Below are 15334 nucleotides of genomic sequence, written 5' to 3'. Positions count from 1 at the left end.
TGAAGAGCGCAAAACGCCGCAAAGAATGCCGTAGTCCCTTGAATAAGTACGAATAAGTGTGGTAAGAGGTGGTTTACGATTGTTGTGATGAAAGTGCTCCAGCGTCTATGGGTACAAGTGGTGTGCAGATTTTAGCACATGAAATGGGAAGTTTGTTGACACAAGCGACTCCGTAAACATCAAGATAGCGTCAATCTTCGAAACATTTTTAGTTGTAAGTAAAAATTTCTAAAGCGTTTTGGTGAGATTTCCACTGCCGTAGCCACCCTTTTCAGTACCCTCTGTTTAAATCTTAAAATTTGGCCTTAATTTCTAACTTTGGAGAAAAATACTTACTTCGAAAGGAGAGTAGAGGTCTTTAGCTCCGTTTTTTCACAACCAAGAAGTCGCGACTGATGCCCATCTCCGGTGTCAGGACGAGTTATAATGTACTTTTTCGGAGGGTGGCTAGCGTTGATTGTAGGTGGCCTGCTTGGCCTGCTGTGATATTTTACCCTAACTAAACAAGAGCTCTGCATTGGGTATTTTTTTGGAAATTGATTTTTCCTAGATCTAGTATTTTAGTGTTTGGAAGTAGGTTTTTTCAATAGTATTTTGGGCGTGCTGTCCATCATAGGATGCTATCACTCATGCGCAGTGTTATAGCTGAGGTTTTGATAAAAAGTGGAATTTCCTGCCCCAGGGGTTCCTGCCTCAGCTAAATAACAGCCTGCTAGGTTAGATTAGGGTATGTTAGGGTAGTATAGTTCCTTCTGTAATAGGTTTCCATTCCAATCCTTGTCCAATATGCCACAACAGGCCCTATTTATTAATGTTACGTGGTATGGTAGTATGGTAATGTTTGATAGCCAGAGTTCAGTACTTAACTAAACTTATCTAGGTGTGCATGGAAATGGTTTGCATGCTTATAAATTCATCTTACAGTCTAACATGGTTTAGGGCAGAATTTTGTGGCATTTCCACAAGAATTGATTGTATAGTTGGACTAATGATGTTATAACTTCTCTTTACAGTTGTTGTGGAGTTCGAAGTACAGTAGGTCTGGATTTTTAAGTAGACCTACAAAGCTCAAGAAGAAAACATCTATAGATTTATATTTTAGTCATCTTATCAATGGTAACATTGACCCCCTAAAACTCAGTCTTCATCATGCCTCTCCTCAACAAGAAACCTTTCATTCGAAGGGAGCCTCCGCCAAACTTACAGGACACTGATACGGTTTTTTACAGCGATATCACCAATGAAGTGTTTACTGATTATGAGTAAGTGAAGTATGATTGCTCTTTTAGTGGGTATAATGTTTGTGTATCATCATGCAGTTCTTATTCTAATGTGGCCACCAGGATATTTTAGTGTTCTTATATAGATTTGTTCCAATGCTGGAAGTGAAAATTTTAACAGTTGTAAGAAGTTGCCTAGTTGAGTAACCTTGCAAAATAATGTGAGTACAGAATGAAGGTTTTTTTTAATTGATATTGCTGTCTGTCCACAGAGATTACTGGGCAAGGTTAGTCCTCTGCCATGCTATGGTTTGGACTTGTGAATTAACTGGACGTCCAAACTTGACATATGCAGAAGCTGTGGAAAGTGAAAATAGGGCAAGAAAATGTCTTGCCAATGTTCCTGAGGTAATGATGTATTCTTTTATTTACTAATGTATGCAATAAAATATCTTAATTTTCCTGTAAGTGCAAAACTCAGAATACTTGAATTTCTCTAGTAGAATTATATAAACTATTGTTCTTTTTATTAGTTGAGGTTTAAAGATTTATTGACTGAATTTACTAGTAATATTAGAATTTAAACAAGTTCAATTTGTATTTGTTCCGATACGTAATACAAACCATCGGTCCTTTAACAATAGGAAGTAGCTAGCGGCAGCTGGAACGGTCGTAAGCTTCGAACAAGGGGAGAACGGTAGTTAACTGCTTGTCGGCGCGCGACTGGGAGGTAAACAAATCACTTTGCTTTCGGCCGCGGGTGTGAAGGACGTGTTCGTCATCGCTCTCTGCCGCTTCAATCGTCGTATGCTTTGTTTATATTGTGTTTTCTACTAATGGTTTGTTTGACTTGAAAATGAAACTGTAAGTACACTGTTTTCATTTCATTACTTAATTATGAACCAACATGGAGTTATCGCCGTAGATGCGGCGATTTCTCTCTTTCATGAATTGAACCCTTGAATTAGGCCTGGCCGGTGCCGAGGGCTCCGGGGCGGCTCGCACGAGTATGTAGTGTGGGCGAAAGTGTGTAATTGAAAATGTAAGTACTCTTTTCATTATATGTTTGCCCTGTGGCGTTCGTTACCGAGAGTGTGTTTGCGCTCGCACGAGCCTTTTAATTTTGTATAATAGAATGCAATGAAAGTGGATTCGCAATTGCAATATTCTTTTCATTTTCATTTATTTATTTGCATGAAATTTAATTGGATCAATTTTCGTTCTTACCCGGGGAATTGATCCTTTACGATTTTTGTATGTGAAAATGAAATCGCAAGTGCAGTATTCTGTTTCATTTTCATATATATTTTATGATAGCATCATATTATTGGATCAAGTTTCCGTTCTTACCCGGGAATTGATCTTTTCCCCTTTAAGTTCTATGAAGTGAATCGCAAGGGCAGTCTTCTGTTTCATTTTCATATTACTTTTCACTGCTGTGCGGGGTAGGGGAAGCGAAGGTCTGCCAGGGAATAGTCCGTCGGAAAGCTCTCCCAGCGACTCCCTTGGTATCCGATTCTTCGTCTTCCTTCCTGCCCCCCGCTCAGCTTTTTCATTGTATTTTGTATTTGGGGGTTCTTCCTTGCGTTCGGGGTGGGGGTGGGGGGCATGTCTTTCCCCCCGTGCGTGAGGGAACCCCTCTTACTAATCTATCTATGTTACCGCAGGTGCTACATCCGTGGGAGACGACCTTGGACAGGTATGGACCACCGCGGAGGCAGGGCGTGCCTAGCATCCACGGGCTGCTGCAGCGTCTAGCGAGGTCCTGGGGCGGTCTCCACTACTACCACGGCCGCTTATGCTGCTCCCCCCCCCTCCTGGTCTACACTCCCCATGCTGTGTCGATGGACGCCGTCTGCCGCTACTAGGGTACCGCAGCCGTTACCGAGGTGGGGTTGCCGCCGCCGCCTGTTTTCTTCGTGTTGCCTTGCCCCAGACTTCCGCTGTTCCAGCAGCTCGCCCCGGGACCGGGCGCCAGGACCCAGGTTCCGCTGGCTGCCGATGATTCTACGAGGCGATCGCTGGGCCTGCGTACCTGCCGCTGATGTGATTCCCGCTGTTGGCTTGGCTGTCCCTTCTGGGTCTACCGCTGCCGCTGTTCCTGCCGCTCCTGAGCTGGTTGCTGTTCCTGTCGCTCCTGGTTCCTGTGCCTGTCCATGCTGGTCCTGCCCACGGTGTGTCTTCCCAGTCCAGGTCCTTCCGGACAGGTGCAGTCGGGCCGTGTTGCTTCGGCAATGAGCCCCGGCTCCGGCCTGGATGGAGGACCTGACGACTGTCCCTGCGTGAGCTGACAAGGAAGAGGAGAAGAGGAAGCTGTCATCTTCGTCTTCATCGTCTGCTGCTGCCTCTTCCCCTTCGACTTCTAAGGCCCATAGCCGAAGAAGAAGAAGGCTGCCTTTCCCCCATAAGAAGTCTCCTTCGGGGAAACTTCTATGGGCCCGTCCCACCTCGGTGGGACGGGGGTCCTTCTGCTGGTCCTCCTGCTCCTTCGGGAGCGGGGCCCGTCTCCCCTTCCGCAAGGAAGAGATAGACGTGGACCAGAGGAGTATCGGTTAGCTCTGGTACTTCTGCCTGCCTGGTGCTAGCGGCGATGCCGCTACGCCAGGTTCCTCCGGCTCGGTCTCTCGTTCGCGAGAGATCCCGAGTGTACGTTCTCCCTCGGGAGACCGGTGCAGCCAATTTTGTTTTCGGCGCCAGAGTTCGCTCGGCGCCAAGACGCGGCACGGAGCAGAAGGCTGGTGAGAGACGCTCAGGTGACTCTTGCCAGGCCAGCGGCCGCTCTTGCAGCGACCAGCTGGTAACCCGGGTATTCCCCCCTAAGAAGGCTCCTTCGGGACCTTCTAAGGGCCCGTCTCGCTCTGGCGATTCGGGGAGCTCTTCTGCTGGTCCTCCTGCTCCCTCGGGAACAGGGCCCGTCTTTTCTTCTACCAAGGAGAAGAAGACGGGACCAGAGGAGTACCAGCTTCGGCTGGCACTTCCTCGCCTGGTTCTAGCGGTTCTGCCGCTAAACCAGGATCCGCCTCGGCTTCTCGTTAGCGAGAAGTACCGAGTGGACGGTCTCCCGCGGGCGGGAGACCGTCCAGCCAAAGTCTTGACGCCCGAGCTCGCTCGCCGTCAAGACCGAAGCGCGGAGCAGAAGACTGGCGAGAGTCGTGCAGACGACGCTCGTCAGGCCAGTGGACGCTCTCGCAGCGACCAGCTGGCTGCTCGGGTTTGTTGACGTGACGGGTCGACTGACCAGCCACGAGTTGAGGCGAGGAAGGGGTCCCCTGCGGCCGTCGGTACCAGCCACGGCTGGTACCAGCGGCTCGACGCGCCGAGAGGAACGCTCGCCGGTCTCACCGCGACAGCGAACCTAGCAGGTCACCTGACGCCGCTCCCATCGGGTAACCGGCGAAGATGTAACCAGCAACAGCTCGCCTGACGCTAGAGATCAGCGTCGACGTTCTCAGCCGAGCCTCTCGCCCCAGGCGAGCGGCAAGGCTAGGCCTGCTGCTCGATCGCCACCGCGGGTTGACGATCAGCAGCAGCCCTCCAAGCACGCTGGTCCTGCCAGCGAGCTAGGGGGGGGCGTCAGGTCTGCCTCTCCTGTACCTTCAACCTCCTCGGGCTACACCGGGAGAAGCGAGGTACCTATGAGTGATCGCGAGAGGTGCGCCGCTCGCGATCCCGATATGACGCCGTATGGACCAGGCACGGTTCTAGGACCGACCAGGACATACGTGCAAGTAGCTGGAGGCGACCGTCAGGGGTCTGCCGCTTTTCCTCCTTCGGAAGGAGGAGTATCTCGGATCTGTTCTTGTTGGAAGGACTGGACGGTCCTACTCCGCAAGACGCGGTTACTCCCGAGATACGAGGAGATTACAGAAGTCATTAAGCTGATTCGTCAGCATAATGACCTTGCGGAAGGATTGCCGCTCCCACCAGCAGAGCCCACGTCTCTGCTCGAGTCGTTTGGGGCCCGAGAGGGAACCCAAACCGACGGTGGGTCTGCCGCGATCGGAGCTTGCCGATTCTGTCTCGAACCAGAGTCTCTCGTCTCCGGACAAGAAGGCTCGCTCAGTTCTGGCCGGTCGATCAAGCTACTTCCACCTCCTCTACTGCGACAGCGGCGTTTCTACGTGTCTTCGGACACCGTATTTAAATACTCCTTCGGTCCTCCTGAGAGGTTTCGACCTCGACGAGGACTGGAATGAGTCGGAGGACGGTATCGGCTCTCCCCCGTCAGGTGTCGATCAGCCCCACCCAGACGACGTTCACAGTGGCGGCAGACCCTTACCTACAGTGAGAGTTCGTAACCCTCCGCGGGGAAAACAAAACGTTTTCTCCTGACGATACGTTTTCCCAGACTCTGAGAGACCATCGCCGCAAGGCGATGGCTGCTCCTATTCTTCTCCAACTGCTAGTTCCACTGGGAAGGCGAGCGAGTATCCAATTCCTCCCCCATTCCCTCTCTCCTTACGGCTACGAGGGAAAGGGGAGGGATCCTACAGAGATTTCTCTGTAGGATCCCACGTTCGGGACTGCGCTACCGGGGGGACCTTCGGTCCTACCTGACGTAAGCCCCGGTCGTTGAGGAGGGATCCTGCCCCATTCTCGATTTCTACGGGAATCGAGAGGACCACCAGCCGATATCGTTTGACGAATTCGGTGGGGGTTTCGCAGACTGCTTAGAATTCTAAGGAATTTCTAGCGCATTCAGAGTGTTCGAGTTTTTTACGATCTCCAAACACTTAGGCGAGACCACGGTCTAAAGTGAGCGAGACGAGAATCCCCGATGTTACATGATAATCGGGAACCTCGCCTATGCTCGAATTCCTGGAATTTCTAGCATTGGGAAGAAGACTGCTGATGAAAGAAAACTATCTTACAGTAGGCGACCAACCTGGAATAGAGAAGATCGGACGGGAATATCCAGTTTGGCTTGAACTATCGTCTTAGTATTCTGTTCACCATTGAAGCTTTCCTTCGAGGAAGACTTCTCCTTCACTAATATACTACGTATATTAACCTCGCGACATGATTCTACTAAGCAGTTGAATTTGTCCGAGGGGTAGGCGCATATCCTAGTTTATCTACGGATTGCGACTTAGAAGAGAAGTATTCTAATTGAACTGCAACTCGGGGTTGGGGCCTGCAACCTCCCAGGAGTTTTCAGTTTCAATTTTATATACTTATGGTTTTGTCACGACAACACCATTTCAACTTTTATATTTACCGAAATTCGTTTCGCCTAAATATAATTGCTCGAGCATATCTTTTATGCTCGGTAGTTCTAGCCGAACGCATTCCTTCATGGAATAATGGATTACATGGCAACTCAGGATGACAAGTCGGCGAGAGCTCAGGCTCAACTACTACGTATTGAACTGCCTGACAGCAGCTCAGTATCAGCTGGGGGGCCTCCGAGATGCACGGTCAGTTATGTCTCTCTCTCCCTGGTTTGATTGACTACCGAACCATATCTCTGCCCAACAATCATGGACTTAGGTCTCTGATTAATGGGGGATTCTCGCAATAATGAAGGACCATTTACTGCTGTGACGCTAGAGTCCATCGCCTTCGACATTGCGAGAATTTTCAATAGAGATATCTCTTGGACTCTTTTCATCTTTCTGTTTACCGCACGGTAACAGAAGTCTGTACAAGTCTCCCGCTGCATCGCACTGCGATAATGCGAATGATTTGTCTTCAAAATATCTCGTATTCGTAGGTGTAACAATTGTTCATTGTTCAACCCGAATTACGAGATCTGTCAGAAGACATCGCCTACTCTCCGACCTGACAGCTCTACTTCCAAATGTTCAGCCCATGAGAAGCAGTTCTTCAGGCGGTTTTCCCCTGTGTTTTCATTACTGAAGAACGCCCCGCTTTCATTGCAACTACGACTTCTCACCGGACAGCAATGAAATAGCGGTTAGCGTTTTCAGTCATTTGTAAGCACAGGTTATGAATCTTGAGAATCCTTCTCTCGATTCGTCTGTGAAGACGTAGGTTGCATTCAATATCTACCTTCGTCTTCAACGGTACATAGTGTTGTTTCTCCTTAGCTGAGATTCAACAACCATGAGATGTTTTGCCTTCAGGGACCTCGGTCTCTAGAAGGCAATTGACTTTCGCCTGTTTGGGCACATGCCTTAAGAGAATCATCACCTCGCTGTCCGGCATTGGTGACAAACAAATACATTGTTTGGTCTCTCGGCATAACCCTTTTAAGGCGAAGGTCACGTGACTTACTCGGATGCTTTGACAACTTGCCTCCTACCGAACGCAGTCAGTCGGCAGCTGTCAGAGCGCCCGAGTCAGTTACGAACTACGCTGTTGACTTAGTTCGGTTGTTACACAGCAATCATTACTTCGTTTTAATAGCTTGTCACAGTACCCATACCATTGACACCCACCATGGAGTGTCGGTGTCCTATCCACTACCGAGAACTTCGCTGCATGGATAGGAGGATGCGAGAGACTTCGTGGCAAACGGACAGACCAGTATGGGTACTGGACATCACCGAAGTAAGAGAAGAGGAATAGGTCATGCGACTATTTCCCTTCTTTTCCTCTGAGGAAACTGCATGACTTCTCCTGCGAAGTCAAGCATCCAGGGGATGGGGATCCGTGACGCTCGATTTCGTACCGAACTTCGTAGCCGAAGACTCAGAACCCTTCGGTCCCTGACGATTGGTTCGAGTCGTTCACAATCCCCTCCCTAATGGACTTCAACCGCCTTCGATGCGAAGGAGATGCTGCCTTGTCCGCAGAACTTCTCCGTGGCGCAGGTACTGAACGGCGGGAGGGGTCTGGTCCAACCAGACCACATGCCCTTCCTTCTACCTTCGGGATATTGCCCACAGGTCCTTGGATCTTTTTCCTTGGGACCCGTGGTGGCTGCTCAACACGTTGTGTAGCGAACACAGACCCATCGCAGGCTGAACAGCATCGAGTCCTGGTGTGACCGTAAGAATGGATGAGTGAATGAGAGTGTGACTGGCTCCTCTTCCCATCTTTTTCTTCCCCTCTACCTGTGGTTAGAGGGACACGGTCGTCACCCTGCTGGATTAGGACAAGATGCAGGTGAGCTACTCAACAGAGCCCCATCCTATCCCTTTCACTAGGGATAGGAGCGTATATCCACCACTTCCTCCAACAAGGGGGAGGAAGTGGATGCCAGCTTGAGACAACCCATACTTTATGTTGCCTCTTGCAAACAGGAACAAGTTCTTGCTTGCTGGTACGAAGAGATACGCTTGCCTCTCTCTTTAGTACTCGGCCCAGAGGTCTGACCATTGATCCTGCGGTGCACACCCCGATCAATCGGACAGAGGCTTGGATCCCTCCCTCGCTCTTACGACCAGGGAGCATTCCAGGGATGGACGAACACCAGTCCTGTTCATCAAAAAGACTCAGATTCCTCCCACCAAGAAGTGAGTCTTCCTATTGTTAAAGGACCGATGGTTTGTATTACGTATCGGAACAAATGACAATTTGTCGAAAATTGCATTTTTCCTAACTATACAAACATGAGGTCCTTTACATATAGTCCCTCCTCATGCCACCCCTCACTCTGCGTATTTTGCATGGGCCAAAAGCAAAAAGTGATTTGTTTACCTCCCAGTCGCGCGGCGCTCGACTGTCGGACAAGCAGTTAACTACCGTTCTCCCCTTGTTCGAAGCTTACGACCGTTCCAGCTGCCGCTAGCTACTTCCTATTGTTTAAAGGACCTCAGGTTTGTATAGTTAGGAAAAATGCAATTTTTTCGACAAATTGTCATTTAAAAGATTTACAATAAGATTTTTGTGCCATTATCACTTTGCCATGCCTTGTCTTACTTAGATAATATGTATCTACTCCCCTGAAAAAACTTTGACTTTAAACCATTTACAAGATTATGTACAATGGACATGATTTTTATTTTGTACAATTTCTCCTCACTACAGGAATTACGAAAGCCAATGTTGTACATAGCAACCTTAACTCGCCGAGGACGTTACGTTGACATGAGTGATGATGTTGAATTACAATTAGGCGTGATTCGTGGACCTTACTTTTGTTGGAGAAGAGGTTGAGGCATTGTCAGGAAGCACTGGTATGACTGTAAGGTACGACGTCGTTTTCAAGCAGTTTTGTGATCAATTGCAGTGAGGCATTTTAACAAGACCGTATTCTGCACAACATTGTTGAACTTTTTTTGGAGAAGTTTTAAGTGTTAAGTTTATCATTTCTAGCTACCTGATTAGAATGATATCTCTCGAATGTGTTACCATACTTTCTTCAATGTTACTCCCACAGGGGGAGGTCCTAAGGATTATCTACCCCAACAGAGGAAGAAATAGCAGCCTATGAAGCAAAAAATGGCAGAGAGTGATGAAGAAGACAATGATGAAAAAAAGTGATTGATGGCATTGAAATCACTGCAGCTTTCTTTCCCACAGAAAATCGATGATGACATCGAGATTGTAAAAGTTGTCAGCAAAAAGGAGGAGAAAACCAAAGGAGGTCAAAAAGAAGACGAGGATGAAGATTATCCACCATTTGCCACTTTTAAGTACGAAGTAATTGAGGTTGAAACCCTGGGATCACTACCAGCCTCAGGTTAGTTGATTTATCATACTCTGGGATCACAATACGTCACAAGATCCCAAGCTTGGTTGGTGACCAGCTTCCACCTTGTATACGTATAGGTTGCCAGATACCGCAAATTCCTTTATTTACAGTCTTGTTTTTTAACTGGTTTATAGCTGGTGCTAGAAGATTGTCCTATTGTTAAGACCTCATGTTTGTAGGCTCTATTCATGGATTTTTCAGAAGAATGTATACCCACATTGGTAGACTTTTTCATGGAGAAATATTTGCTAATTACCATATTTTCATAATATTTTTGTGACATACATTTTTCATGATAAAACTAAAAGTATGCAGCTATAAATACATTTTTGTTCATGAACTTACCTGACAGATATATATATAGCTGTATTTCTGAAGTCCGACAGAATTTAAAAATTCGCGGCACACGCAGTGGGCGGCCAGGTGGTAGTACCCATTCCCGCCGCTGGGAGGCGGATATCAGGAACTATTCCCATTTTCTATTCATATTTTTTTCTGTCGCCGGTCGGTAAACAACTGTTGTTCCGACACGGCATACAAACCTTCGGTGTCCTTTTACAATAGGAAGGTACTAGCGGCAGCTGGATAGGTCGTAAGCTTTCGAACAAGGGGTTCGGTAGTTAACTGCTTGTCCGACAGGCGCGCGCTTGCGCGCGACTGGGAGGTAAACAAACCACTTTTGCTTTCGGCCTGCTGGCGTGTGGACGTGTATCATCGCTCTTCTGCCCTCTTCATCGTCGTTTGCTTTCGCATGATTGTGTTTTTTTTTCTGTTTCTATGTATCTAGTGAAACTGAATTGTAAGTTACAATCATTTCATTGAATTCAATTGTGAATTAAAGGATCTTGGTTCACAACGCCCTCCGATTACCCGAGTGCCGGGACTGAAGGGCGTAATTGCGGGAATTCATTTTCCCAGAATGATCCTCGTATTGTGTATGCTCGGTGCCGAGGGCGGGAGCGCTCGCTCCGAGCGTAATATTGGGTTGGAAATGTGTAGATGAAAATCGTAAGTAAGTGCTCTTTTCATTTATATTTTTTTTGACCTGTATGCCCGTTGCCGAACGAATGCGCTCGGCACGGAAACTTATTCAGTATGAAAGTGGAATCGCAAGGACAGTATTCTTTTTCATTTTCATATATTATTTTTTATTGTAGCAATACTCATTTTGGATCAGTTTCCGAGCTTACCCGGAGATTGATCCTTCCCCCTTTTTATTTGAATGAAGTGAAATCGCAAGTGCAGTTCTTTTTCATTTTCATTTTTTTATTGAGATTGCATTGTTGACTGGGATCAATGTTCCGCTATTCACGGGAATTGATCCTTCCCCTTTTTATTTGTATGAAGTGAAATCGCAAACGCAGTAGTCTTTTCATTTTCATATATTTGTTGATTGCATCAATTCATTATGGATCAAGGTTTCCAGAAACCTTGATCCATAAAGGTAAGGAATGAAACCTTTCACCCTTGCGCTCGTACCGAGGGCGCAAATGCGCTGCGATCCGAGCCCTTTTTCATTGTGAGTGAATCGTTTTGCAAGATGCATTTTCATTTTGTTCCTTATTATTGATTGCATCAATATATTTGGTTCAAGTTCCGCTCATGTCAGGGAATTGATCCTTATGCCTTGTATTCGTGCCGATGGCACGATTGCTCTAGGGCTCTTATTTTGTTGTTGGGTACATGGGTACTGTGCGGGGGTGGGGAACGAGACCCCCCCCCGCTCAGTTCCCACAGATGGCTCTTCCCCTTGGGGGGGGGGGAGGTTATCGGCGTTCTTCTCCTCGCCCGATCCGTCGAGCGCGGGGGAGGGCGCTCGGTGCCCGATGTACAATTGTATTAGGGGTCTTCCACTCGTTCGGGAGGGATCAAACCCCCGCACGAGGGGATTTCCCCCCCATTAATCGCTACTACTATTATTTCCGCAGGTGCTACTGCCACGAGCGTGGACCTTGGTGAGGTATGGGCGTCCTTCCAATTGCAGAGCGTGCTGGTGGTCAGGGGCTGCGGTTCTATGTCTGGGCCTACTGCGGTCACCCATGGAGTGGTGACCACGCAACCAGGTGACGACGTCCCTCCTCACCTGGTGTACTCGCCTCACGTGGTAACAGTCTTGCCTACAGCCGCTGTGAAGTGCCGTTTCGCCGTACCGAGAGGGGGGCGTGCCGCCGCCGCTCGTGGTTGCCGCGCTGCAGCGACCACACTTCCGCTGCCCTAGAACTCGCCCCTGGACCTGCCGCCGGTTCCAGGATGTTGCTGGCTGCTGCTCCACTTCCTGTGTTTCCGGTGCTGCCTGCCGTACCTGCCGATTCTGGGCTGACTGTCCATGCAGTTGCTGCGCTGGCTGTCCCTGTCGTTGCTGCGCTGGCGGTGTTCCTGCCGTTGCTGCGCTGGCTGTCCCTACCGATGATGTGCTGGCCGTGCCTGCTGTTCCTGAGATGCCCATACCTGCTGATGTCGTCCCTGTTCGTGGTGGTACTACCCCAGACTTTGGTCTGTCTGTACAGGTGCGTCCGGGCCATGTGGCTTCGGCTACAGCAGCCCCGGCTCCGCCCTGGATAGCAGATCTTACGTCTGTCCTGAGGAAGCTGACGAAGAAAGAGGAGGAAGGTGTCGTGGTCGTCGTCTTCATCTTCTTCATCGTCGTCGGCCGCCGCCTCTTCCCCTTCGACTTCTAAGGCTTTACAGCCGAGGAAGAAGAAGGTCGCCTCCTCCCTCCTAAGAAGCTTCCTCGGGAGCTTCTCGGGACCCGTCTCACTCGGTGGGACGGGAGGGTTCCTTCCGCTGGTCCTCCTGCTCCTTCGGAGCGGGGCCCGTCTCTTCTTCCGCAAGGAAGAAGACTACGGGGACCAGAGTGGGGTACCGGCTAACACCGGTACTTCCTCGCCTGGTGTCAGTGGTTCTGCCACTGCATCAGGGTCCGTCTCGGCCTCTCGTTCGCGGGAGGTACCGAGTGTACGGTCGCCTACCAGCGACCGTGCAGCCAGGAACCAGACCTCTGAGTCCGCTCAGCGTCAGGTTCACGGCACGGGCGGAAGACTGGTGACAGCCGCTCATGCGACTCTCACCAGACCCAGCTCTCACTCTCGCGGTGAACAGCTGGCTACCCGGGGACGTGACGGGCCACGACCGACCACGGGCTGAGGCTGGGAAGAGGTCCTCCCGTTCGCCGGTGCCAGCCACGGCTGGAACCAGCGACGTGACGTGCCGTGAGGACAAGCACCGGTCTCACTGCGACAGTGGAGCCTGCGGAGGTCGCCTGACCGTCGCTCTCACAGAGAGCGATCGGTACGGCAACCAGCACCAGCTCTTCTGACACTCGAGATCGGGGCCGCTGTGCTCAGTCCACCTTTCCGTCCACAGCGAGACGGTTTCGACCAGGCCTGCAGCTCGATCGTCACCCGCGGGTGTTGACGATCGCCTGCATCCCTCCAAGCCTGCTGGTTCCTGCCAGCGAGCGACGAGGAGCGTCAGGTCTGCCTCTCCCGTACCGTACCTTCAACCTCCTCGGGTTACACCGGGAGGAGCGAGGTATTGAGGAGTGATCGTGAGGGGTGCGCCCCTCATGATCCACCACGGCGCCCTACGTGCCAGGCACGTTCTTGGACCGGCCAGGACGTTGTCGCAAGTGGATGGGGAAGACCGAGAGGGCTGTCGCTGTTCCCCCTCTTAGGAGGAAGGTTCTCGTAATATGCTCTTGTTCGGTAGGGCTTAACGGTCCCACTCTGCAAGATGCTGTGACTTCCGAGATCCAGAGGAACTTTGCCGAGGTTACGGCGCTGATTCGTCAGCACAATGACCTCGGGGAAGGATCGCCGCTCCCAACCAGCAGAGGCCACGTCTCGGCTCGAGTCGTTTTGGGGCCCGCGAGAGGGAATCCAAATCGACGGTGGGTCTGCCGCGATCGGAGCTTGCCGACTGGGTTGAGCCAGGTAGTCTCTCGTCTCCGGACAAGAAGGCTCTCTCGGTTTCTGGACGGTCCGAATCAAGCTCCTTCACCTCCTCTACTGCGACAGAGGCGTTTCTACGTGTCTTCGGACATCGTATTTATATATCCCTTCGGTCCTCCTGAGGTTTTTCGACCCTCCGACTAGGACTGGAATGAGTCGGAGCGGTATCGGCTCTCTCCTGTCAGGTCTCGATCAGCCCCAACCAGACACGACGTTTTCACAGTGGAAGGACGGCATTCCCCCTCACCTCCTGCTGCCGGAAGTGGGGGGGTGTTCCTGGCCAGCCATTGGGACCCCGGTCGGTCCAACAGCAGGCGTACGTTCCAGGGGCATCGAAGGACGTAGCATTGAGACAGGAGATCAAGACCATGCTGAGCAAGAGAACTGTAGAAATCGGTACGGATCAGTCACCGGGCTTTACAGCCGACTCTTCCTGGTGGAAAAGTCTACGACAGGCTGGCGCCCAGTGATAGATCTCTCTCCCCCGAACCGGTTGGTTCGCCAGACCCGGTTCACGATGGAGACGGCACGCTCAGTGCTCGACTCTATCAGGGAGAACGTTTTTATGCTTTCAGTGGACTTGAAGGATGCGTATCTACAAATACCCATTCATCAGTCCTTTGGAAAGTACCTCCGCTTCATCCTCGACGGGACGGTGTACCAGCTCAGGCCACGTTGCTTCGGTCTCTCAACCGCCCCACAGGTGTTCACGCGAGTGTTCACTCTGGTGTCTGCTTGGGCCCATTCGCACGGGATACGTCTGATGAGGTATCTCGACGATTGGTTAGTCCTGGCGAGCTCCCGCTCGCAGTTGCTACAGGACAGGGATCGACTGCTCGAGTTCTGTCGCGATCTGGGGATCGTGGTGAACTTCGAGAAGTCCGATCTCGAGCCCAAGCAGAGGATGAAGTACCTGGGTATGCTGATCGACACGGTAGCAGGGCGAGTCTTCCCCGCAGACTCGCGGATCAGCAGATTCAGGGAGGCAGCCAACCAGTTCCTGTCTCGGCAGGAACAGGTAGCTCAGCGATGGCAAGTCGTGATCGGACACCTGTCGTCACTCGAGAAGTTAGTACCTCACGGGCGTCTTCACCTGCGGTCTCTTCAGTGGAGACTAAAGGAGAGTTGGTCGCAGGCGACGGATCCCCCAAGCTTTCCAGTGTCACTGACACAGGAGGTGAGGCAGGACCTAGCCTGGTGGCTGGACGACAGGAACCTCTTAAGAGGAGTGCCTCTGCGCACTCACCCCCGGACATGCAGCTGTTCTCAGACGCATCGACCGAGGGATGGGGCGCACACCTGGAGGAGTTGCTGACTTCAGGAGTGTGGGACGAGAACGACAAGCACCTTCACATCAATGTACTGGAACTCAAGGCAGCGTTTCTCGCTCTCCAAGAGTTTCAGGACCGCTTGATGGGACACTCAGTGGTGTTGATGTGCGACAACACCACGGTGGTGGCTTACGTCAACAAACAGGGGGGCCTAGTGTCTCTCCCGTTGTACCAGTTGACTCGGCAGGTGCACGAGTGGGCTCAGGCACACTCAATAGAGCTGTCGGCACG

At 50.7% G+C, this 15334-nt stretch overlaps 1 protein-coding gene across 1 annotated transcript in view; it reads left to right on the top strand.

Annotated features, from left to right (window-relative positions):
• The window catches only part of LOC135214172 (bromodomain adjacent to zinc finger domain protein 1A-like), a 29563-nt gene extending 19748 nt beyond the window's left edge, over positions 1–9815 (top strand). Inside the window, exons 2-5 of the mRNA XM_064248241.1 lie at positions 1014–1262; positions 1493–1628; positions 9156–9245; positions 9651–9815. Of these exons, the coding sequence (XP_064104311.1) occupies positions 1150–1262; positions 1493–1628; positions 9156–9245; positions 9651–9815 (504 nt within the window). The 5' untranslated portion in view covers positions 1014–1149. The remainder of the gene's footprint in view (positions 1–1013; positions 1263–1492; positions 1629–9155; positions 9246–9650) is intronic.
• Positions 9816–15334: the final 5519 nt, after the last annotated feature.

Source organism: Macrobrachium nipponense, chromosome 45, assembly GCF_015104395.2.
Source record: "Macrobrachium nipponense isolate FS-2020 chromosome 45, ASM1510439v2, whole genome shotgun sequence".
In the NCBI taxonomy this organism is placed as follows: Eukaryota; Metazoa; Arthropoda; class Malacostraca; order Decapoda; family Palaemonidae; genus Macrobrachium; species Macrobrachium nipponense.
Note: the sequence above shows the minus strand (reverse complement) of the source record. Positions and strands in the feature narration are given on the sequence as shown.